Source organism: Populus alba, chromosome 19, assembly GCF_005239225.2.
Source record: "Populus alba chromosome 19, ASM523922v2, whole genome shotgun sequence".
NCBI lineage: Eukaryota > Viridiplantae > Streptophyta > Magnoliopsida > Malpighiales > Salicaceae > Populus > Populus alba.
Genome location: NC_133302.1, coordinates 18,181,715 through 18,207,707, shown reverse-complemented (window position 1 = coordinate 18,207,707; position 25,993 = coordinate 18,181,715). Strand labels below are relative to the sequence as shown.

The 25,993-nt window shown below is 31.6% G+C and overlaps 3 protein-coding genes and 1 pseudogene across 3 annotated transcripts; all 4 read left to right on the top strand.

Annotated features, from left to right (window-relative positions):
* The first annotated feature begins 2,177 nt into the window (after nucleotides 1–2,177).
* Nucleotides 2,178–6,715, top strand: LOC140954140 (protein NRT1/ PTR FAMILY 5.10-like). Its single transcript, XM_035068682.2, has 4 exons — nucleotides 2,178–2,476; nucleotides 2,569–2,786; nucleotides 5,091–5,635; nucleotides 5,847–6,715. Exons 1-4 carry the CDS (start codon nucleotides 2,308–2,310, stop codon nucleotides 6,661–6,663), a joined length of 1,749 nt encoding a protein of 582 aa, XP_034924573.1. The 5' UTR covers nucleotides 2,178–2,307; the 3' UTR covers nucleotides 6,664–6,715.
* Nucleotides 6,716–10,645: 3,930 nt separating this feature from the next.
* LOC118056468 (protein NRT1/ PTR FAMILY 5.10) lies at nucleotides 10,646–14,985 on the top strand. The gene is made up of 4 exons (XM_035068684.2): nucleotides 10,646–10,808; nucleotides 10,901–11,118; nucleotides 13,425–13,966; nucleotides 14,076–14,985. The coding sequence occupies exons 1-4, from the start codon at nucleotides 10,706–10,708 to the stop codon at nucleotides 14,890–14,892; spliced, it is 1,680 nt and encodes a 559-aa protein (XP_034924575.1). The 5' UTR covers nucleotides 10,646–10,705; the 3' UTR covers nucleotides 14,893–14,985.
* LOC140954256 (protein NRT1/ PTR FAMILY 5.10-like) lies at nucleotides 14,916–19,350 on the top strand (annotated as a pseudogene).
* Nucleotides 19,351–20,608: 1,258 nt separating this feature from the next.
* LOC118056559 (protein NRT1/ PTR FAMILY 5.10) lies at nucleotides 20,609–24,187 on the top strand. The gene is made up of 4 exons (XM_035068800.2): nucleotides 20,609–20,934; nucleotides 21,013–21,257; nucleotides 21,407–21,651; nucleotides 23,187–24,187. Exons 1-4 carry the CDS (start codon nucleotides 20,817–20,819, stop codon nucleotides 23,695–23,697), a joined length of 1,119 nt encoding a protein of 372 aa, XP_034924691.1. The 5' UTR covers nucleotides 20,609–20,816; the 3' UTR covers nucleotides 23,698–24,187.
* The last annotated feature ends 1,806 nt before the right edge of the window (nucleotides 24,188–25,993 follow it).

Here is a 25,993-nt window from a genome sequence, read left to right as displayed (position 1 = left end):
ACTCTATTCATTATATGGTGTTTGAGAGTGTGGTAGCACTTACTTTTCAAAGTATTTTTCGCTTAAAAATATATCAAAATAATATATTTTTTTATTTTTTAAAAATCATTTTTAATCTTAACATATCATAACGATCCAAAAAAATTTAAGAAAAAAAAATTTTAAATAAAAAAAATTTCAAATTTTTAAGAAATACATTCCTAAAGAGTTCATATCTTTAGTGAGGTTTTAAGCGGCGATAACTTTTGTTTTTTAATATTTTTTAAAAGTATATTTACCTTAAAAATATTAAATTTATTTTTTAATGTTTTTAAGATGAACTTGAGTTTCTAATATTAAAATTAAAATAATTTAAATATTTTTTTTTTAATATATTTTTAATTAAAAAAATATTTTTTAAATATCATAAAACACACTATGCACGCACCGAAAGAGTCAATGTTTTTGTTCAATAAAAGTTGCCCTTCCACATTCAAGTGGAACGTGGGGCCTTGCTCGCAGCTTCATCAGGACAAGTTCTCTCTCATAAAGTAACATGTGTTGATGAGTCGACATTTTGGGTGGTCCCTTCTCTTCTCCTTTCCTCCCCTCTGCTCTCTATTAATTTACGTGCAACACCCAAAAAAAAAAAAAAAAACTTGGGAATTAGTGTTTATGGAAAGGACGGAATGTTATCAGGAATATACTATTCAACGTGCCTAGTGTTTCTTCTTCTTCTCACGAAGAGGCTCAAACTTTCGTGTTTATAATTGTTTATGGTGTTAAGGAATTGATGATGTACTGGTACTCTTTTGAGTAATAATGGAATTAAAATATTATGTTATTTTTTTTATATATTTTAAAAGTGTTTTTTTTTTATTTTTATTTTATTTTATTATTATATATATTTTATATTTTTAGAATTATTTTGATGTGCTAATATAAAATAATATTATTTTAATACATTTTAAAAATTATTTTATAAAATAACAGCAACTAAACTCCCAAACATCACTTAGAAAAAGAATTGATTCTACTACCTTATTTGCCTTGGCTAAAATGACGTTTGCCTAACCTATAAACAATAAGTTATCAAACCCGACCCGGCTTGACAGGTCAATCCTGAGATCTTGATGACCCGAGGCCTTAGCCAGGTCTATTTCATTGAAAACCCAGGCTAGCAATTGGCCTTAAGAAAATCGTTTGACCCGCTGGGTCAGCCCAAAACTTGGGTGACTAGGTAAAACCCATTGAAAACCATTTTTTTTTCAAATGTGTTTTTTCTTCTTGCTAGAGATCTTTCTTTTTCTTTATATTTTTTCATTTGATTATTAATTCATTTTTAAATTTCATTTATATAAATATTATAAGAATATTTTATTTTTTTAATGTGGAATTTAAAGCCTTTTAGTATATATACTCTTTGTTTACAATAAAAAAAATTATTTTTTCAATGTGAGATTTGAAGTCATTTAGTATATATTCTATATTCACAAGAAAAAGTTATGTTTTTTTAATGTGAGATAATTTTTTTTTTGTTTAGATACTTCAACTTAAAATGATAAAATAGTATCTTTTCAATGTGAAATAAAAAAACCTTTGAAATAACTTTTTAAATTTCATTATTTATAACATGTATAGTCTATATATATTCACATAAAATTTTAAATATATATATTTTAATTTTTTCTAGGTTGATTCGAGTTGATCCGGGTTAATTTATGTAACCTGAAACCCGATTTCTTAACCAGTTCAATTCTCGAGTTCTGGTAACCATGCTATAAACTCGCCATGCATGTCTTGCCCATTCTACTATATAAGGTATAAACCAGTATGCCCCCAGCATAATTGTACTTTGATTTTTGTGGAAGCATTGAAATTAAGGGTATAATTCATAAAAAAACTCACTAAGAAATTAAGGGTATAAAATGTTCTTTGATAAATCTCTTTTTATCAATCCATCTGTTTAATATTAAAATAATATATATTTTTTATATTTTTAAAATTATTTTTTACATCAATACATTAAAATAATCTAAAAATATTTAAAAAAATATTAATTTTAAATAAAAAATTTAAATATTTTTAAAAATATTTGTAAGACGTTTTGCTGGGGGCGAAACCAGCCCAAGCCACGATACTAAACGGGCCTGAAGGACAAACAGGGGTCACGTTCTTGGATGAATTGTTAGTATGTGTCTCCTCTATCAATCAATTCTTAACATATGAAAAGAGACAAGTCCGGAAAATGAAGAGAAAACAAGTGGACTTGTGAACAAAGACTGCAGATTTAAGAGCAGAGTCCAGGTAGCTAATTACTAGCTACCCATGACAATATCTCATCTTTCAAATATTTCATCTGGCACCGAAAGAAGCGGTGCTGCTGCTCCTCTAATTGAAGCGGGAGATGACAGCGTTAATGGCTCCGTCGACCACAAAGGCAACCCAGTTCACCGATCCACCTCAGGTGGCTGGAGATCAGCCTCTTTCATCATAGGTACGTCCGTGTATCAAGAATTTCATCATCTGAGCTGAGGCTCCTGATGAAACTTGTTCATTGAATTTTGCAGTTCTTGTGTTTTTGTGTAGCTGTGGAAGTTGCAGAGAGGTTTGCATATTATGGGATATCTTCGAACCTTATAACGTACTTGACGGGTCCTCTTGGTCAGTCCACGGCCAGTGCCGCCGCCAATGTGAATACTTGGTCCGGCACGGCCACGTTGCTGCCTCTTTTAGGAGCCTTTGTCGCCGACTCTTTTCTTGGCCGGTACCGGACTATTATTGCCGCGCCTCTCATCTACATCTTGGTCTGCCTCCTCTCTCTCATCTCTCCTATTTTTTCACCACCAATGCTTTTTTAATTATTTATTTTTTAAAATTAGTTACTTGCTCTCGTGATGAAATCTGACCGTTGATCCACATATATTTCATCGAACAGTATAAACACGAAAATTTTATTCTATTGATCAACTTACTGTACGCCATTTAATATAAAATATAAACGTTATTTTAATCACTGGAAATCAGTAAGTGTATCTGATTAAATATTTTAAATTATAGTGAAAAAACTTCTCACGCCACTCCTTTTTATATAGTTTGTGATTATTGTTATTTTTTTAAAATATTTTTTATTTAAAAATATATTATAAGTAATTTTTTTTTAAAAAAACTATTTTTTACAATAATATATAAAATGATCTAAAAAAATATATATAAAAATTTAATTTGAAATAAAAAAAAAAATTTTTTTAATTTTTTTTTAAAATATTTTTAAAATATAAAAATAAATATGATCTGAAATGAAGAAGATATTTTTCTTGAACAGAAAGAGAAAACAATTATGTTTTTTAATGTGAAAATGGATGATATATTATATTAGTTGATTCATCTATAATCTAAAGTGATAATCACCTCTACCTTAACACACTTGTTAAGAAGACACAATTTTATGGAGTCGTGCATTTGATTTGCTTGGTCTGGGATAATCAGGTGCCGTGTGGAACTGCATTCTAAATATTATTTTATAAAAATTTATGTTTTAAATAACTTTAGATATTTTAATTTATTTATATTAAAAATAATTTTTAAATTATATATTAAAAAATAACAACTACAATACTCATGAATATCTATTTAACAAAAGAAAAAAAAAGGCCGTGGAGAATTAATATGCTTACAAGATGGTAGCAGACATTATTACAAGCATGTGATATGTCACCTACCTCGGGACCACATCCAATCTCGTGTCTCACACGGTAATATTTTAATTCCTTTGTTTATGTACATTTGATCATTTTTAATATTCATGAATCATGATCAAATAAATAATTTGATTGAATATCTCGGAAAGTTGTTAACTTGGAGCTTATTAAACCTAGTCAGCTTCGTTACCATTAATTAAAAATAAAATTGTTTCAAGATTACTTTAAAAAATATAAAAAAATGTATTTTTAAATTTAAAATAAGAATTCATATTTTATTCAATCATGAATGAATGGACTCATTGAATAAAACAAATCAAATCACTTTTACATTAATTTTTTTTTTAAAATAAATGTGGTTAAACTTATATGTGGATTACTTGAGACTTTGGAAAGGACATCAACGTCCTTTCCCTTTTCTTTGCCAACAGCGGATACCGGTCGGTTCTGGTGTAGTGACAATCATGAATCATCACCCTAGTTTCATACTGTAATGTCCTTGCTCGTAATTGCAAAGGATTGTTCAAAAAAAACTAATCCGGAATTTGTTGCGGGCAAAAAATACTTAGAAATAGCTAAAAGCTATACATTACAAGATATTGTTTTTTTTTTTTTTTTTTTGCTGTGGTATTTCTTAATGAAGTTAAAAACACTATATATTATATTTTATAATTCTAACAAAAGCTACATGGTATGGTGAAGTTGCTACAAATCAAGAGAATTTTTATTATAAATTATAATAATAATAATTTTATTTTTAATTTTTTATCTTTTCACGTGCAGATAATTGTGACAAGAATATTGTGTTGCTGAATTTATTGACTCAATCATATTGATAAAAGATAGTCAAATCAGAGATATACAGTAGCAATGCGACAACAAATAGCAAGACGTTGGCAAAAATAAAATAAAATAGCAATATCATAGCAAAATAAAAGTAAAAGTTGTAATGCACTTGAGGTCTTGGTCCAGTGGTTGATGTGACTTATTTTCTTTCTCTGTATCCTGAGTTCAAACCTCACCATGTACGCATGTCATCCCGCGGTGCTTTACATGCTTACTGGATTTGCAGGATGTTCAGTGAGTTGTGGGATTAGTCGTGGTGCGCGCAAGCTCGCCCAGACACCCACATATTAAAAAAAAAGAAGTAAAAGTTGTAACAAAACACGGCAATAAAAGGCTGAAACAACAACAGTAAAAGAGTGTTTATGTAATTCAAGTTAGCAAAAGTCTTGTAAGGATAAAACCCAGCAAACAATCTAGACGATAGGAGCAGCAACAAGACAAAGCTAACAGGTTCTTTACAGCTCTGATACGGTGTTAAAGCTGATGCATAGAGTAAACGCAGGGAATATATTCATTGTATCGTCGTATACTAATGATCTTCCACCTGCATTGCATGATTCACAGGGACTAGGCTTGTTGACGTTAGCAGCCACGCTAACATCTGACAGTGTTCATGACCTTCAAAACGTCAAAGATGCCATGTTAAGTGCTCCTTCTCAGTTTCAAGTAACATTGTTCTTCTTCTCTATATATCTTGTAGCGTTTGGTCAAGGTGGGCACAAGCCCTGTGCTCTGGCATTTGGAGCTGATCAATTTGATGGACAAAATCCAAAGGAGAGTAAAGCTAAGAGCTCATTTTTCAATTGGTGGTACTTTTACTCATCGGTTGGTATAAACTTGACTCTCGTCGTGATGGTCTACATCCAAGATAACCTCAGTTGGGCCCTTGGATTTGGAATCCCTTGTATCGTGATGACGACTGCCCTGCTTATTCTCTTGCTTGGAAGCAGAACTTACAGGTATAGTGTCAATGGGGATGAGAAAAATCCATTTATGAGAATTGGTCGGGTGATTCATAGAGCAATTAGAAATCGACACACAGCTCCTCCTTCAGCTATGCCTGGTGAAGAGGATGCTTGCCAGTGGCATCAAAGTCACGAGCAATTCAAGTAAGAAAAATAATCTTCTTCTTTTTTTAAGAATTGAAATGAAGTGGAGGAGACATAACTTCAGCAAAAAGGAAGCTTTTACATTCAGATGAAGAGGATTTATTACTGGTTTTGTGGTTCATGGAAAATTTATTAAATGAAACAACTCTTCAGTTCTTCTCTTGATTAAAGTCTCTTTTAAGTTCTAACACAGCAGCTTCTGTTGTGGAAGGTTCCTCAACAAAGCGTTGCTTGCACCAGATGGTTCAATGGTAGATCAAAATGTCTGCAGTGGCAATGATGTAGTCGACACAAAAGCGTTGTTGAAGCTTGTTCCAATATGGATCACAAGTTTTGCTTATGCAATTGTGTTTGCACAGACCACGACTTTCTTCACAAAGCAAGGGGCTACGCTGGACAGAACAATTGTCTCAGACTTCCAAATTCCGGCTGCTTCACTTCAAACCTTCATCGGGTTTGCCATCATTCTGTTTATCCCAGTATACGACCGCATTGTTGTCCCTATAGCACGAGGTCTAACCCGGAAACCTTCTGGCATCACAATGCTTCAAAGAATTGGAACAGGAATGGTTTTCTCAGCTATTTCCATGGTTACTGCAGCTCTTGTTGAAATGAAAAGACTTGAAACTGCCAAAGAGCATGGGCTGGTTGATCTTCCACATGTGACAGTTCCGATGAGTATCTGGTGGCTGGTTCCTCAGTATATCCTATGCGGTGTTGCTGATGTGCTCACCATTGTCGGACTTCAAGAATTTTTCTATGATCAGGTCCCAAAGGAACTAAGGAGTGTGGGTCTCTCACTCTACCTCAGTATCCTAGGAGCAGGAAGCTTTTTAAGTAGCTTTCTTGTCTCTGTCATTGATGAAGCAACAAGCGGAGATGGTCAAGAGAGCTGGTTCGCCAACAATCTCAACAGGGCACACCTTGATTATTTCTATTGGCTGCTTGCTGGTCTTAGTGCTTTGGGATTCATAGCCTACTTGTATTTTGCAAGATCATACATTTATAGCAGGGGAAACACAATTTAGATTTATTCTCTTACCGTTGATTTCATTTAAATTAAGTATTTCTCTTCTTCTTTTTTATTTAGAAATTCTCCTCGTGCTTTCTAATTTTGGTTTTGGACTCGGGAGGATTGGAGCTCATGGTAAACAATTAAGAAAAAAAAAAGACGAAAAAAATATTAGGAAATAATTAAAATAACAATAATAAAAAACCTAATGGGCATAGTATTTTATTATTCAACTTTCAATTTAGATTTACACTAGATGAGATGCCCGCGCGATGTCGCGGGTTTGTGACATGCTTGTGTGTTATTGTAGGTTTATGGAAAAAAAAAATTATATAAAGAAAAACTATTGCAATCCATAATGTTTTCAAGGAAAAAACTACAAAACTAAATTTTTAATTAGATTAATATTTAAAAAATTAAATTAAGAAAAATATTTTTGGAAAAAATCATAACAAAAAAAACCGAAAAAAAAAAAACATGCAGGGAAACACTGTAGCAATCTATAGTGTTTCATGAGAAAATTTGTAGTTGTAAATCTCAACCAGCTCAATATTAAAAATAAAAAAAAAAAAATTATGTGGGGGAACATTGTAGCAATCACAGTGTTTTTTTTTAAAAAAAAACTACGAAGCTAAATTTTTAACCAACTCCATATTAAAAAAAAAAAATCAACAAAAATAATTCAAAAAAAAAATGAAAAAAAAGAAGAAGATAATTTTGAAAAAAAAATGGAAAAAAAAACATGTGGGGAAAGTTAAAGCTGAATTCTCAACCAACTCAATATTTAAAAAAAATCGACAAAGATAATTTTAAAAAAAAAAACACATGTGGGGAAACATTGTAGTAAAACAAAAACCATATGAAGAAACATTGTAATAATCCACAATGTTTTAAAGAAAAAAACTACGAAGTAAAATCAACAAAGACCATTTTAAAAAATAAGAAAAAAATTTTTTATAAAAAAAGCATGTAGGGAAACATTGTATTAATTCATAATATTTTAAAGAAAAAAACTACAAAACTAAATTTTCAACCAGTTAAATATTGAAAAAAAATCGATAAAGATAATTTTGAAAAAAACATACAAAAAAAGAAGACAATCTTGGAAAAAAAAAACACAAATAAAGCCCAAAAAAAAAAAAAAATGTGAGAAAAAAAGAAAGAAAGAAAAAAAAAAAAAAAACAAAAAAACAAAAAAAAAAAGGAAGAAGAAGCATGTGGCGTGGGAAAGATACAATACTTTTCCACACCATTTAGATTATTAGCTAATAGTAAGAGCTTTTTTATTGCTGATTTTTTTTATTTTAATTTAATTCTTTAATGCTGTTTTGATTTGAAATTGATATTAGTGATTTGTTTTTTTATACTTATATAGGACCTTATAATGTCAAGAAAATATTTTGTTAGTAAGTAAATGATGCTCAATGATGCTCATTTTAGAAAAATCAATTTAACTTATTTAAAGAATCATATAATTATATTGTTTCCTTCTTACTTTTGGATTTCTAGTTAATTAAATTTCCCCCTCTTAATGTATAAAATCTCTTTCCCATAATTTTTCTAATTTTTTCATTCTTTAATTTATTTCTATTTTCCTCTTTTGCATGTTTCCTTATTATTTTTTTCTTCTTCTGTCTTTCTTCCCAGTTCACTCCAAATAAATTATATAAATGGAATAAAATTAAAATAAAATGTTATTTAAAGGAATAAAACTTTGAATATAATCTCAATTATTTTTTTTATAATTGATTTTAAACAACTAAAAATAAAAAGTTGTATAAAAAAATCCAAGTACCTAAACTGATCGGACCAACAAAAAGAAAGTTGAGTAGCACAATGAAACCAAAATATTATTGAGCATCAATGTAAAATGTATAACTTAACTAGTTAAATCTTGAGTTTGTTTCTTAATAATTATGAATTTGAGTTTTTTAGAATCTTTAAAAAATTATATAGTTAATCGAAATATATATAAACTGAATATGGATATTCATATTATTACTTAAAAAAAGTTAGACGGCCGGAAGAAAATATTTATGATTTCGAGGGAGGAAATGGAGAGTCCGTTCTGTACATCCAAATCCGGTGGATGGAAATCCGCTGGTTTTTCATCGTGGGTAACTTTACAATATTGACTGACATTTAATATGATTCTGATGTTTACTGTGTGATTGATTTCATCAGTCAATTAAAGCAGCTCACTTCAGACAATCTATGGGTGCCTTTTGAGTTGGTTTTTTCTTTTCAGTAAAAAGGTTGTTCGCAATTGAGTTTCAGATAATGTTTTAAAAGAAAATTGACATTTTTTTTAAAAAAAAATTATTGTTTTATTTTGATAAGTTGGGATTAAAAATAATTTTTAAAAAATAAAAAAATATTTTCTAAAAAAAATTATTACCACAATTTTTATATTTATTTAATACAAATTTTAATTTACAATATATTTTTATTTTTAATAGAGTATTTGAGAATCTAATTGCGGTTGTTTTTTCAAAATATTTTTTTACTTAAAAATATATTAAAAATGTTATATTTTTAATTTTTTAAAAAATATTTTTTTATATTAGCACATTAAAATAACCTGAAAATATAAAAAAATTAATTTAAAAAGAATTAAAATTTTAAAAATAGTTTTAAAACACTCAAAGAAAAAGAAAAGAATTTGATTCTAGGTGTGTCCTTTTGTCGTAAAGAGAGCTGATAATTAATTATTTGAGGGTTGACTTCAACTAAGTGAGACTTGTGGGGGGTAGGGTAAGTTTGTTGTACGAGTTTGACTTTGAATCCGACAAGTTTGAAAAGAAATAAGATGTAAAATATGATTATAAGAAGTCAAATTCAATAATAATAATAAAAGTATTCATATTTAATTATAACCCAATTCATTCGTTTTTACTACATGACAATCAAAATTTCTTGATTTAATTTTAACCCAATTGAAATTTTTTTACTCATAATTTTGATAACCATCACATAATAAAAAAAAAAGTGTTTTTTTATTTTGCTTTTTAGAGATTATGGTTTGAATTCCATAAATTTCAGTATTACTAGAGACTTACATGATCGTTAACTTCAGAACTCATGAGATTAGTCAAGGTACGCGTAAACTGATTCGGATACCTATTTTAATAATAATAAAAATATTTTTTAAAATCAGTAATCTAGATACTAATAAGGAAGCAATATGTTCGTATTGGTGTTTAAAAAAATTCATTTTGATAGCTGGAAAATAAGGGGGAAGAAAAAAAATCTTATTTTTTTTAAATAACAATTTTTTATAAATAAATTTGGAAAAAATAGCACAAATTGAAAATTTTGTAATGTAATGGGTTATGATATTGAAAATAGCACAACCTAGTAGATTAGTTTATTCCTAAAAGTGCAATTTATTTTTTTAAAATAACTCGGATTGATTTGGTTTAACTTCATGCAAACCTATAAATTTTAAAATTTATATATAGAAAAAAAAACTAAACAACATTGTTTTAGCACCAAATTATTTTATTATCAAGTTAATTTCTTATTTTTTTTCTTAATCAATAAAGTTGTAATGGTGCAACCTTCATAATTTCTTTTTTGTTTTCTAAGGTTGCATTGTTGGTAATAATTAACCTCAGACAACACAACTTTTATATATATATATATATATATATATATATATATATCACAACTTGTAATTTTTTTTTATAAAAAAGATTGTACTATTAAAAACAATGCAATTTAATAGATCGTGTTTAGAACTACTCTACCCTTTAAACTTAGTTATTTCTTGAAACTGTTTTGAAATGTGTTTGTTTTCAAATTTTTTAGACAAAAAAAAAAAAAAATCAAATTTATTGTGAAGTACAATGGTAGGTCCCAATTTGCAATTATGGAAACTTACAAAATGGCGGCCTGACTAAAGAAACAAATGGCAGCAAAATTGGGTCAACTGGCAGTTTTTTTATCAGGTAAATAGTTATCATTTGGCTTGCATATAAGTAGCCAGCTAACTACCTGACAATTTACTATACTTCTCTCGGACACAGAGATTAATAGCATGTTCTCCTACCCGTCTAATGGAAGCAGCAGAAGGCACTGTTAATGGCTCCGTCGACTACAAAGGCAACCCAGTTCACCGATCCACCTCAGGTGGCTGGAGATCAGCCTCTTTCATCATAGGTACGTCCGTGTATCAAGAATTTCATCATCTGAGCTGAAGCTTCTGATGAAACTTGTTCATTGAATTTTGCAGTTCTTGTGTTTTTGTGTAGCTGTGGAAGTTGCAGAGAGGTTTGCATATTATGGGATATCTTCGAACCTTATAACTTACTTGACGGGTCCTCTTGGTCAGTCCACGGCCAGTGCCGCCGCCAATGTGAATACGTGGTCCGGCACGGCCACGTTGCTGCCTCTTCTAGGAGCCTTTGTTGCCGACTCTTTTCTTGGCCGGTACCGGACTATTATTGCCGCTTCTCTCATCTACATCTTGGTCAGCCTCCTCCCTCTCATCTCTTTTTTTTTTTACCGTAGGTTACTTTTCTTAATCCCAGAAGACAATATTAGGACATGATTGGTCATATTTACGGAGGTTAATTTTATTCTCATTTATGGAGGTTTGAACGAGACGTTAGCTGCTTTCTTAGATTAAATTTTGATATATGAAGAATTTTGAGACATTTATTTGCGGATATAGAGTTCTTAATCATTCTTTGGCTGTTATGCAGCAAGAAAAGACAATCTTGCACATGATTTCTCCCGTATATCTTGTTAAGATTATATACTAATAATGAAAACACAATTATATCTAAATTAGACAACAAATAAGTTATATTAGGGAATGACATCATTAGAATATCTGCAGTATCTTCAACAATATCCGCAGTATATCGGCATTATCTTCAATAATATATATTAAAATTGTATTTAATTAGTATTTCATAATAGAGAATATATATTTTAAAAAATAAAAATGTGTTTGCTTAATTAAAAAGACAGAGATAATTACATAAAATAAATTAAGTTTATGTTATTTTAAGATAAAAATATAAAAAAAAATATATTTTTTATATATGATTTGTTTCATAATTTTTGTTACAAACAATTGTAATAGTTGATACACAGTAAATTCCGTGTTGTTTGGAACTGTTTTTCAAATAGTATTTTAAAAAAATTAGTTTTTTTAATATTTTAAAATTATTTTAATGTACTAATATTAAAAATATATTTTTTTTATTTAATATATTTTTAAATATAAAATATTTTAAAAAACAATTATTCTGTATACTTAATAAACACCAATCACGCTAAAGTTGAACTCATTAGACGCATTTAATGAAGTCATCTGACTTCTTCACATTAGTATTATGTACTAATTTAAATTTGATTAAAATAATTTGATTATGTAATCTATATCCCTTTAGTTTAATTCAAGTTGAAACTAAATATTTAAATAATTATATGAAATATATTGAACAATTGTTGAATGATATGCCTATTTTTCAAGACTTGATAAGGAATCTTGTTATAATAATTATTTTTTAAAATATAAAAACAAATATAATCTAGGCCACTGGATTTTCCATGCGTGTCATTCGTGTCTTCCACTTCTCTTATCTCTCTTTTTTTTTCGGCCGAGTAGACAGCGGAGTGATAGGTTGTCACCGATGAGAATTTCATTCGATACGATCCGTAGGGTTTGAGATATCTCATTCCAATTAGATTTTATTTTTATTTGATTTAATAAATAAATTAGATGAAATTTAGGTCTGGTATCATTTGGATCTGATTCACGGGCACTTAGATCATCATTTAATCGGACTCAATATTTCTAGTATTTTTTTTTTTAATAAAATATATATAGTTATTATGAAGCTTATAAACCAAAAAGGAGCTAAAATTATACTTAAAAGTTAAGATAAAACAAAGAATAGAAAATGTAAAATATTCTATTTAAAAAATCTAGATTCCTTAGATTAACATAAAGAAGTTTAATTCTATCCAGGAAAATAAATCAATGGAAAAAAAATACTAAATTAAAAACAAATAAAATTATTCTAAAACTTAAGACAAACAAAAAACTAATACAAATCTTAAAAAACAGAGAGTCCCTCTGATACTTTTTTAAAAAACGGTTTGAAATTATGGTATCAATAATAATTTAAAGTATTTTTTGTTTATAAATATATCAAAATAATATTTTTTTAATTTTTAAAAATTATTTCTAACATCAACACATTAAAACAATTTAAAAATATAAAAAATTTTATTTTAAAAAAAAAAAATTGATTTACATCACATTTCCAAACACTGTCTAAGCCTAACCCAAAAAAAATTCAAATTATAAAACCAATGTATGAAAAAAATAATAATAAATTGTTTAATAGAGAGGACTGCATCTTAGACTGCACTATAGTAGTCCCTTGATTATTTATAGTTTCTCAATATAGCCCTCCAAAACCTGGATTTGCGAGTTTCCCTTGGGAAACACGTGCATAATTAACAGTTGAGAGAAGTAGTGATTTAGGCACTATGTTGAGAAATCGTTGATACTATGAGGTTTACATAATCTTTGTGATGTTGAATTTGGATTTATGTTCAGCGAGAACATACAACAAAATTGACCTTTTGTTTCAAAGGAGTAATCTTCAATGAAACTGGAGTGCTCAAACTTGACATTTGTTTTCATCCAGGTCCCTAGAGTTCGAATAAATCCAAGGAGATGTTCATCTTGTGGTCGTCTAATAACTGTTAAGTTCCAATACTAATCATAATCCACCTGCGTTGGGTGATTCACAGGGACTAGGCTTGTTGACACTTGCAGCCAAGCTAACATCTGTTAACCTCCATGACTGTCGAAGCACCAAGGATGCTAGGTTATGTGCTCCTCCTCGGTTTCAAGTAATACTGTTCTTCTTCTCTGTATATCTAGTAGCAGTCGGTCAAGGCGGGCACAAGCCATGCGTTCAGGCCTTCGGAGGTGATCAGTTTGACGGGCAAGATCCGAAGGAGAGTAAAGCCAAGAGCTCATTTTTCAATTGGTGGTATTTCGCCATATCAGTTGGCATCACTGTGACACTCATCGTGGTGGTCTACATCCAAGATAACCTCAGCTGGGCCCTGGGATTTGGAATCCCTTGTGTTGTGTTGGTGGCTGCCCTGCTTGTTTTCTTGCTCGGAAGCAGAACTTACAGGTATAGCGCCAAAGAGAACAGGAAAAATCCATTCATGAGAATCGGCCGGGTGATCGTTAGAGCGATTAGGAACCGGCGAACCACTCCTCCGGCTGTGCCTAGTGAAGAGGATGCTTGCCTGTGGGATCGATGCTCGGAACAATTCAAGTAAGAGGAATAAGTTTTTCTTTAATGACTAGAAAATGTTTTGACTAGAACAATCTCCATTTAAAGGCTGTTATGAATTCTAACACAGGTAGCTTCTCCTATTTTAAAGGTTCCTCAACAAAGCGTTGCTTGCACCAGATGGGTCGTTGGAAGATCAGAATGTGTGCAGTGTGGACGATGTAGAAGACACAAAAGCGTTGCTGAAACTTGTCCCAATATGGATCACAAGTTTGGCTTATGCAATTGCGTTTGCACAGACCTCAACTTTCTTCACAAAGCAAGGGGCTACGCTGGACAGAAAAATTTCCTCCGGCTTCAAAGTTCCGGCTGCTTCTCTTCAAACCTTCATCGGGTTTTCCATCATGATTTTTATCCCAGTGTACGACCGCATTGTTGTCCCTATCTCACGAGGTCTAACCCGGAAACCTTCTGGCATCACAATGCTTCAAAGAATTGGAACAGGAATGGTTTTCTCTGTGATATCCATGGTGACTGCAGCTCTTGTTGAAATGAAGAGACTTGAAACAACCAGAGATCATGGGCTGGTGGATCTTCCAAAAGTGACAGTTCCGATGAGTATTTGGTGGCTGGTTCCTCAGTATATCCTATGCGGTGTTGCTGATGTGCTCACCATTGTTGGACTTCAAGAATTTTGCTATGATCAGGTCCCAAAGGAACTAAGGAGTCTGGGTATCGCTCTCTACCTCAGTATCTTTGGAATAGGAAGCTTTTTAAGCACCTTTCTTATCTCTACCATCAATAGAGCAACAAGTGGAGATGGTCAAGAGAGCTGGTTCGCTAACAATCTCAACAGGGCGCACCTTGATTATTTCTATTGGCTGCTTGCTGGTCTTTGTGCTCTGGGATTCTCTGCCTACTTGTACTTTGCTAGATCATACATTTATAACAGGGAAAGAGCAATTTAGATTTATTTTCTCGCCGTTACTGCCAATCGGTAACAAAAAGAGATTTCGAAAAGATCATTATTATTTAAAGGGAAAAGAAAGAATTTAAGATTCGTCTGAGCTACGTAGATTTTCCCTGCGTTGCAAGAACCCTAAAAGGTGTGTTCCGGAAAACGGTGTAGACAATATTTCTTTAAAGTTTTATTATTTATTTCTTTAATTTATATAGTCATTAAATAATATTTAACACTAATATTTTTAAATAAAATACAATTAAAAAATAAAAAAAAATTATTTTCTTGAAACGAACCTGATTCAATATATTTTTAACTTTAAACCGGATCGGTTCAGCCAGATCAATTTTACTATTGATAGAAAAAAATGGGTGAATAGTGGAGCATAGCTCCACTGTTAGAAGAAAATTCATGCTCCATTATTCATCCATTTTTTCATTTCAAGAAGCAGCCAAGAGCTGCTTCTTGATACCTGTAGTTGCACCAACTTAATTAATAATGGGGCCCATCATTGAAAAACTATGGTGAAAATGTTACCATACAAAAAAATTTGTGGCTGGGGTGAACCTCACCCGCAGCCACAATATCAAACAGCAACTAAAGAAATAAATGGCAGCAAAATTGGGTCAACTGGCAGCTTTTTTATCAGGTAAATAGTTATCATTTGGCTTGCTTATAAGTAGCCAGCTAACTAGCTCACAATTTGCTATACTTTACTCGGACGCAGAGATTAATAGCATGTTCTCCTACCCGTCTAATGGCAGCAGCAGAAGGCACTGTTAATGGCTCCGTCGACCACAAAGGCAACCCAGTTAACCGATCCACCTCAGGTGGCTGGAGATCAGCCTCTTTCATCATAGGTACGTCCGTGTATCAAGAATTTCATAATCTGAGCTGAGGCTCCTGATGAAACTTGTTCATTGAATTTTGTAGTTCTTGTGTTTTTGTGTAGCTGTGGAAGTTGCAGAGAGGTTTGCATATTATGGGATATCTTCGAACCTTATAACTTACTTGACGGGTCCTCTTGGCCAGTGCCGCCGCCAATGTGAATACTTGGTCCGGCACGGCCACGTTGCTGCCGCTTTTAGGAGCCTTTGTCGCCGACTCTTTTCTTGGCCGGTACCGGACTATTATTGCCGCTTCTCTCATCTACATCTTGGTCAGCCTTCTCCCTCTCATCTGTCCTATTTTTTTTTACCGTAGGTTACTTTTCTTAATCCCAGAAGACAATATTATTAGGACATGGTTGGTCATATTTACGGCGAGTTCGAATCAACCGATATAATTTTATTCATATCAAATAACGAGCGGTTAATTTATTTTCATTTATGGAGGTTTGAACGAGAGGTTAGTTGCTTTCACGATGGTAATTTTAGATTAAATTTTGATAAATGAAGAATTTTGAGACATTTATTTGCGGATACAGAGTTCTTAATCATTCTTTGGCTGTTATGCAGCAGGAAAAGACAATCTTGCACATGATTTCTCTCATAAATCTTGTTAAGATTATATACTAATAATGAAAACACAATTATATCTAAATTAGACAACAAATAAGTTATATTAGGGAATGACACCATTAGAAAATCTGCAGTAATCTTCAACAATATCTGCAGTATATCTGCATTATCTTCAATAATATATTTAAAATTGTATTTAATTAGTATTTCATAATAGAAAATATATATTTTAAAAAATAAAAATGTGTTTGCTTAATTAAAAAGACAGAGATAATTATATAAAATAAATTAAGTTTATGTTATTTTAAAATAAAAATAATATATATATATATATATATATATATATTTTTTTTTTGTTTCGTATTTCCTGTTACAAACAACTGTAATAGATTAATACAGTAGATTTCGGTGTTGTTTGGAACTGTTTTTCAAATAATATTTTTTTTAAAAAATTAGTTTTTTTAATAGTTTAGGATTGTTTTAATATATTAATATTAAAAATAATTTTTTTTAAAAATATATTTTTAAATATAAAATACTTTAAAAAACAATTAGTTGATCCGTTAAACACCAATAACGCTAGAGTTAAACTCTTTAGACGCATTTAATGAAGTCATATGACTTCTTCACATTTTGTGATGACATGTATTATGTACCAAACCGGCTGACCTTATCCAATCTCATGACTTGCATGCTCATATTTTCAATTATCTAGTATATTTGACCGTTACTAATTTAAAATTGATTAAAATAATTTGATTATTTAACTTATATCCCTTTAATTCAATTCAAGTTGAAACTAAATAATTAAATAAAATATCTTTTCAATTCAAGTTAAAATTATAGTATTAATGAAAGTTCAAAGTGAGTTCAAAGTGTTTTTCGCTTATAAATATATTAAAATATTTTTTTATTTTTAAAAGTTATTTTTTATATTAACATATAAAATAATCTAAAAATATAAAAAAAATTATTTTAAACAAAAAATATTCAAAACTTTTATAAAACATAATTTAGATGGCATATCTAAACACTGCCAAAGCCGAAACCCAAAAAATATTCAAATGATAAAACCGGTATATGAAAAAAAAAATTTGTTTAATAGAGAGGACTACATCTTAGACTGCACTATAGTAGTCCCTTGATTATTTATAGTTTCTCAATATAGCCCTCCAAAACCTGGATTTGCGAGTTTCCCTGGGGAAACACATGCATAATTAACAGTTGAGAGAAGTAGTGATTTAGGCACTATGTTGAGAAATCGTTGATACTATGAGGTTTACATAATCTTTGTGATGTTGAATTTGGATTTATGTTCAGGGAAGAAAACACAACAAAATTGACTTTTTGTTTCAAAGGAGTAATCTTCAATGAAACTGGAGTGCTCAAACTTGACATTTGTTTTCATCCAGGTCCCTAGAGTTCGAATAAATTCAAGGAGATGTTCATCTTATGGTCGTCTTATAACTGTTAAGTTCCTTTACTAATCATAATCCACCTGAATTGGGTGATTCACAGGGACTAGGCTTGTTGACACTTGCAGCCAAGCTAACATCTGTTAACCTCCATGACTGTCGAAGCACCAAGGATGCTAGGTTATGTGCTCCTCCTCGGTTCCAAGTAATACTGTTCTTCTTCTCTGTATATCTAGTAGCAGTCGGTCAAGGCGGGCACAAGCCATGCGTTCAGGCCTTCGGAGGTGATCAGTTTGATGCGCAAGATCCGAAGGAGAGTAAAGCCAAGAGCTCATTTTTCAACTGGTGGTATTTCGCCATATCAGTTGGTACCACCGTGACACTCATCGTGGTGGTCTACATCCAAGATAACCTCAGCTGGGCCCTGGGATTTGGAATCCCTTGTGCTGTGTTGGTGGCTGCCCTGCTTGTTTTCTTGCTCGGAAGCAGAACTTACAGGTATAGCGCCAAGGAGAACGGGAAAAATCCATTCATGAGAATCGGCCGGGTGATCGTTAGAGCGATTAGGAACCGGCGAACCACTCCTCCGGCTGTGCCTAGTGAAGAGGATGCTTGCCTGTGGGATCGATGCTCGGAAAAATTCAAGTAAGAGGAATAAGTTTTTCCTTAATGACTAGAAAATGTATTGACTAGAACAAGCATTCAGCTCCTCTCCATTTAAAGGCTGTTATGAATTCTAACACAGCTAGCTTCTCCTATTTTAAAGGTTCCTCAACAAAGCGTTGCTTGCACCAGATGGTTCGTTGGAAGATCAGAATGTGTGCAGTGTCGATGATGTAGAAGACACAAAAGCGTTGCTGAAACTTGTCCCAATATGGATCACAAGTTTGGCTTATGCAATTGCGTTTGCACAGACCTCAACTTTCTTCACAAAGCAAGGGGCTACGCTGGACAGAAAAATTTCCTCCGGCTTCAAAGTTCCGGCTGCTTCTCTTCAAACCTTCATCGGGTTTTCCATCATGATCTTTATCCCAGTGTACGACCGCATTGTTGTCCCTATATCACGAGGTCTAACCCGGAAACCTTCTGGCATCACAATGCTTCAAAGAATTGGAACAGGAATGGTTTTCTCTGTGATATCCATGGTGACTGCAGCTCTTGTTGAAATGAAGAGACTTGAAACAGCCAGAGATCATGGGCTGGTGGATCTTCCAAAAGTGACAGTTCCGATGAGTATTTGGTGGCTGGTTCCTCAGTATATCCTATGCGGTGTTGCTGATGTGCTCACCATTGTTGGACTTCAAGAATTTTGCTATGATCAGGTCCCAAAGGAACTAAGGAGTCTGGGTATCGCTCTCTACCTCAGTATCTTTGGAATAGGAAGCTTTTTAAGCACCTTTCTTATCTCTACCATCAATAGAGCAACGAGTGGAGATGGTCAAGAGAGCTGGTTCGCTAACAATCTCAACAGGGCGCACCTTGATTATTTCTATTGGCTGCTTGCTGGTCTTTGTGCTCTGGGATTCTCTGCCTACTTGTACTTTGCTAGATCATACATTTATAACAGGGAAAGAGCAATTTAGATTTATTGTCTCGCCGTTACTGCCAATCGGTAACAAAAGAGATTTCGAAAAGATCATTATTATTTAAAGGGAAAAGAAAGAATTTAAGATTCATATGAGCTATGTAGATTTTCCTTGCGTTGCAAGAACTTTAGGGGGTGTGTTCGGAACGTCAATCAATGACCAAAGAAAAAGTATGAATAAACACATAATTACGAGAAAAATGTAATGAAAAAAGTGATAGTCTTATTACCTTTAATTTTTAGTCATGAAAACACAACACCAGCATCATGTGCTACTGTTGTTAAAAATCTATTAAAACATGCATTTATCTTTCTGTAAAAAATATACAAAACAACTTAGATTGAAAATACAAAAAAAAAAAAAAGAGGAAATTAAGAAAACATCTGTACATGTGAGAACTTTATATTTATCACTTAATTATATGCATATTTATCACAAGGAGGTGGTCCACACAAAAAATTTATTCTGAAATCCTGTCCTGAATATATGAAAGGAGCTCCTTTTATAGAGTAGTTTTAGGAAAGATGTATTTGAACTTTCGTAAAACAATTATGTTGCTTTTTGAAAAGTTGATGTAATTGTCTACCATGAATTCTTACTATTAAAAATCTATGTCTAGAAAGTCTGTTTAGAAATGTGTTATGATTTTTTTAAGTGTTTTTTGTATTGAAATGTATTAAAATGATATTTTTTTATTTTTTTTATTTTTAAAATCAGTACGCCAAAACAATTCAAAATATATAAAAAAATTAAAATTTTTAAAAATATAAATATAACCGCGTTTTCAAATGGTCTCGTTGAAAAACAATTTTAATGATTTCTACATACAATAAATATGAGCTGAAAGAGTCATGAAAGAGTTTAAAAATGAAACTAGGCTATAAAATGTTTTTGGATCTCTTAAAATATTTTTTTATTGGCATTTTCATATATAGACAGAAAATATCTATGAGTTTTGTACAGGTAGAATAAGAATACCATAATAATCATCCTCATTATCATCCGCTAAACCTATATATGATGGAATATGATGAAGATGAAGATGAAGATGAGGAGGAATCAATGTCTTCATTGCTTTGTCTGAGCTATTTCATGATCACAAAGTATTCTTAATCTCTATGGGATTTGTATAGGTGGAAGAGTAACTCTGTTGGCATTTTCATATGTAGGCAGAAAATACCTATGAGTTTTATATAAATGAAAAAACACCATAATAATCATCTTCATTCTTATCCGCTAAACCTATGATGGAATATGATAAAGAAAGATAAAGATAAAGATAAAGATAAAGATAACTGAAGATTAAGGGGAAAAAAAGTAGTTTACTAAAATCCAAGAGTTTGAGCGTTGAGGATCAATCGTCAGGAATAAAAAAAAAAATCCAAAGTCCGGCCAGCTGCAGTATAAAAGGGTAACGGGAACTGGGCGTGACTGCTGCTATCACAGAACAGAACAAGCAACACGGAGGACATGTCCACCTCCAATCATGCTCCAGAACTCCAAACTCCACTTTTATCTGTTGACCATAAGGGCCGACCCGTTTATAGATCCAATTCCGGTGGATGGAGATCCGCAGGTTTCATCTTAGGTAACTAATCGACGAGTTAGAATTTCTCATTTTTTAATTTATTTTCTTATATTTTTCCTTCTTTTTATGGAAGTGAAGGTGTGGACGTTGCTGAGAGATTCGCGTATTACGGGATATCTTCCAACTTGATAACGTATTTGACCGGTCCGTTGGGTCAGTCGACGGCTACTGCGGCAGAGAACGTGAATATGTGGGCGGCGACTGCGACGTTGCTGCCGATATTAGGTGCTTTTGTTGCTGATTCTTTTCTTGGCAGATACACAGCTATCATCGTTGCTTCGCTTATCTATATCTTGGTAAAAAAAAAAAAAAAGAATCCCTCTGTTACCGTGTTAGTTTAACTGCAGCAAATTTCAGGTTTTATAGGTTCGGTTCTTACTTGTTGATCAGAGATACGACATCGTTGAACCATAAATAGATCAAGTCTGGTGATGAGTCCGCGTTCATCATAGTAACGAATCGACTGAGTTAGAGTCAACTGGGGTCCCTTTATGGATTTGGGATCCCTTGTGCTGCGATGGTTATTTCACTTGTCATCTTCTTACTTGGCACCAAGATGTATCGATATAGTGTAAAACTGGACAAGAACAGTGCATTTCTGAGGATTGGTTCAGTTTTTGTGTCTTCGATTAGGAATTGGAGAGCTACCCCTTCTGCCATAGCACTTGAAGAAGAAGCTCGAGGAACCCTACCTCACCCAAGTTCTGAGCAGTACATGTAAGACACAATTCATCTGCCCCTTTGAACAATTTCAAAAACAAATGCAAATGCATAAAAATGGGTGGAGAATTTTAAATATCTTAATGCGATAGTTAATGAATTCAATTGAAACTCAGACAAATGGCTCTCAACTAGACAAATTGAAACGGCCGAGGCATGAAGCCTATGAACACGTTGTTACAAATTTATTTTTTAAATTTAAATTAATATTTTAAAACTTATTTTGGAAATTATTCTCTAATTTAAATTAAAATTCGTGATTTAGTTTACATTGTTTTTAAGAATAGTAAAGCCTAGCACGTGAGTCCAATAGCTTCACGTCGCTTCCAAGTGATGAAGAAATAGTATTATCATTAAACTAGACTGTAAAAAGCTTGACTCGATTTTTTTTGGTTTTTTAAAAAATTAGATGACTTATCCAAAAAAAAATTTAAAAAAATTTAAAAAAAGTCAGATTAATAAAAAAAATTGCAAAATTTGTTATAACTTGGGTTATAGACTCAAATTGGTTTTAAGTAATAATTTTTTTTTAAATTTATATAAAAAAAAACCATATTCAAAAACAATTAAATATTAAAAATAAAATTAAAAATAAAATAAAAAAAATCATCAAAAACCTAATATTGAAGGTTATAAAAAAAGGGTTAGGTTCAGACATGCTGGTTTTAGTAATCCATCATGTCAGACTTAAAATCCCTGTGGATGTGTTCTGGGTCAGGACCTGCATGCCCAGATCATATTTATTTATATATTTTATTTTAATAGATGACATATTGTCTTATTTTTTTTTTTTTTCAAAAAAAAATGTTACAAGCAACACGTCGCTAACCGACTAAAATTTATTAACACCAAGCATAAACCATTTTAATTAATGAAATTGTAAACAATAATAATTTTCTTAATTTTTTTCTTGTTTTTATATCATTTTCTCTTTTTTCTCTCTCTATAAAGGATTGGAAATGAATAAAATAAAATTTTAGATAAAAATAAAAATTGTCATAAATTTGGATTAAGTTTTATATTTTTTTTTTTCCTTTAATTTTGTATTTTTTTTTTACTGATTTTCAAATTCAATTGAAAGAAAAAATAAAAATAGTATAAAAATTGGAAAATAATGTTTTCCAAAACTACTAATTTGGATATAATATAACATCTTAGATGCCATCAAATTTTTATAAATTTGGATTGGAAATTTTAGATAAATGGTCTCCAAGCATTTCATTTGTTGTTTGCATGGGGTTGATAACAACTAGTATTCGATACGGCTTCAAGATTCAGTACTGATTTCAAAAGGTTGTTGATTCATAGCTGCATAATTCAGAGAACAGAAAACTTGAATGTTGTAGCGGGGGAAATCCTTACTTTCCCATGTAAAATGACTGGTGATACTCTGGAATGTTTTACTGATTCGACATCATCTGGTTTCCCTGGCGTATGAACTTGTAGCGATGAAATTTACATAGAACACTCTGAATTACTTTGCTCTACCAGAGCTCCTCTAAGATAGCAGTTTGAATCTTGTAATGTAACAGGTTCCTCAACAAAGCCTGCCATTGCTTTGGTCAGAGAATTGGAACTGGTATTTTTTTATCTGTGGCGACTATGGTCATTGCTGCTCTCGTCGAGATGAAGAGGCTCAAAACTGCCCAAGAACATGGACTAGTTGATCTGCCAGATGTGACGATTCCAATGAGTGTTTGGTGGTTGATCCCTCAATATGTCTTGTTTGGAATTGCTCAATCGTTTACCATGGTGGCCTTGCAAGAATTTTTCTACGATCAGGTCCCCAGTGATCTGAGGAGCGTTGGTATTTCACTCAAATTTAGTATCTTCGGTGCTGGAAACTTTCTAAGCAGCTTTCTTATATCTGTCATTGAGAAAGCAACCAGTGGGAATGGCCGATACAGCTGGTTTGATAATAATCTGAATCGGACTCATCTTGATTACTTCTATTGGCTACTAGCTGGGATGAGCGTGGTGCAGATGGCTTTTTACGTTTATTCTGCAAAATCTTACATTTATAACAGGAGAGGTGCCGTGTAAATAGAATGTCTTCTTCTATATTGTTACTGCAATGGATGAAACCAGATCACTACCTGCAACAGGGGAGCAGCCTAAGATGTAAATTTCCTTCTTCGTTTTACAATTCAAGATGTAATATTTATGAGAATGGATGAACTGCTGCGTCGTCGTTGCTGGTTCTTATATGTTCTTCACATGGCAAGGCTATATATTCTGTAATTAATCAGGTCTATGTTAAAGATTCTTGCCTGGAGGAGCTTCATCAATCTCTTGTTGCTAAAGGCTATCGTATCAGACCATCCCAGACATCAGCAAACTCAGGGGAGGTGTTTGGTTCTTCCGTCAGATTGTTGAACTGTCTTCGGGCCAAGTTGTGGTCTGGACTTTTTATCATTAATGGGGTTCTTACAGAGGGCTTTAGCTAGTCCTTCTTGTCTAATTTGTGATCTGTCTTCTGGCCCATTTATGTAACCAAGATAAAGGAGGGAACAATATTTCTTTTCTCCGGAAATGGTCGAGTTCAAGGGAATTTTGCAAAACCCAAAACCTAAATGTGGAGTTTCCTTGATGGGTTTAAAAACAACTCAGTTTATTGGTTTAATAAAAAAAAAAAAATTTAAAAAATAAAATTAAAAAGAAAAAACCTTTTATCTCAATTATCTTACCTAGCATGGTTTAAAATTAAATCAGGTTAGAGTTGCCCTGATGTTATCCATATTGACTTAATTTGTCTAGAGCAGCAACCTAGATAATCAGAAGTTGAGGAAGAAAAAAAAGATATATTTATATATAAACTGCACAAGATTTTATATAAACTTAATATAGTATTTACTAAATAATTCAACTGTGCTTCACTGTAAGTTGTATCAAAAAGATTCTCAACGAAGTAAAAGAAACGAAAGTGTAGGCACAGTTAATATGTTTTTTAATTGAAAACTTAAAATTTGATGTATATATTTAATAAAATAGTTTAAGAATTATACATGCTCGTAAATACTAAAAAGAATTATTAATAAAAACTAAAAAACTAAATCTTGAAACTTAAAAATAAATACAAGTTAAGATATATATGTATTGCGTGTTGCAATAATCCTTCATTATTTTTATTTAATTATATTGTAATATTTGTTTGATAAGAAGAATTGTAATTTTAAATTGAAGAAAACGTGTTTGGTATAATTTATCCCTTTCTCAAAATAGTTTTTAATTCCATCAAAAAGCATGTCAATGATATTTTTTTATTTTTTAAAAATTATTTTTAACATCATAATCAAAACGATCCAAAAAGTACAAACAGAAACTCAATTTTTTAATTTGTTTTTGCTAAAATTTTATATATTATAGTATGTTGATCTCAAAAATAATTTTTCAAAAAAATATAAATTATATTTTTACGTAATTTATTAAAAATATTTTAAAAAACAACAAAAACTTCTCCATTATATTAAACAATGCCATATGTTTATATTTTTATATACCAATTTATGTTAAGGGTCAAGAAAGGAATAATCTTGCTATGGGCTACTACAGGCTACAGCCAAAAAATTCGAACTTCGAAGTCCTGTCAAAGCATAGCCATGTGGCAGACACATTTACTTAATATCTAACGACCAACGAAGATAATGTCGATGCGAGCCTATCTGTTGTTTATTCTTAAGGGCATGGTTTATTTTGCATAAAATTTTTTTTTTTAATTTAAATTTAAAATTAATATTTTTTTAGTATTTTCAGATATTTTGATATATTAATATAAAAATAATTTTAAAAAATAAAAAAATATTATTTTAATATATTAAAAAAAAAAACACCCACTGTCACATTTTTAAATACGTATATCTAGGCTAACCAATGACTCCTTGCGAGTGTTTTTAGTTGGCATTGAGAAGTAATCATCATCTTGAGGCCTCGAAAACTTTTCGGCAGGTAGTTCTAGCGCATTTAGATAAATATATCTTCCTCCATTGTCACGTCTCGATTGTTTGAATTTCCTGCATAATATTATAGATTATAGGTTTGTGTTCTTAGGGCGAGCAAATTCTGGGCTTAGGCTCTCCAATCATAGCGGCCTCGAGTTTACAGGAGAAACTTCCTGGTAGAAATCCTGTCACACCAAAGCTTCAACGCCATCTTTATCCACAAAAAGAAAGCTTTTTTGGCACTGATTTATCGCTATATATGTGTGATTCTGTCATAAAAAGGAACGCAAACTGAATAGCTAGCAGGCACTACTGAAGTTGACAGCAGATTCAGAAGAAAAGATCAGTAAAACTCGTGTATATATACAATTACTGAGTGTGTCTCGATCTCAGATGGATCC

Excerpts from the sequence above, each read along its gene's own strand:
- LOC140954140 (XM_035068682.2), top strand. The coding sequence starts at position 2,308 with ATGACAATATCTCATCTTTCAAATATTTCATCTGGCACCGAAAGAAGC. Across the intron at positions 2,477-2,568 it reads ATCAGCCTCTTTCATCATAG|CTGTGGAAGTTGCAGAGAGG; the intron begins GTACGTCCGTGT and ends GTTTTTGTGTAG. Across the intron at positions 2,787-5,090 it reads CGCCTCTCATCTACATCTTG|GGACTAGGCTTGTTGACGTT; the intron begins GTCTGCCTCCTC and ends CATGATTCACAG.
- LOC118056468 (XM_035068684.2), top strand. The coding sequence starts at position 10,706 with ATGGAAGCAGCAGAAGGCACTGTTAATGGCTCCGTCGACTACAAAGGC. Across the intron at positions 10,809-10,900 it reads ATCAGCCTCTTTCATCATAG|CTGTGGAAGTTGCAGAGAGG; the intron begins GTACGTCCGTGT and ends GTTTTTGTGTAG. Across the intron at positions 13,967-14,075 it reads CGATGCTCGGAACAATTCAA|GTTCCTCAACAAAGCGTTGC; the intron begins GTAAGAGGAATA and ends CCTATTTTAAAG.
- LOC118056559 (XM_035068800.2), top strand. The coding sequence starts at position 20,817 with ATGTCCACCTCCAATCATGCTCCAGAACTCCAAACTCCACTTTTATCT. Across the intron at positions 20,935-21,012 it reads ATCCGCAGGTTTCATCTTAG|GTGTGGACGTTGCTGAGAGA; the intron begins GTAACTAATCGA and ends ATGGAAGTGAAG. Across the intron at positions 21,652-23,186 it reads CCAAGTTCTGAGCAGTACAT|GTTCCTCAACAAAGCCTGCC; the intron begins GTAAGACACAAT and ends GTAATGTAACAG.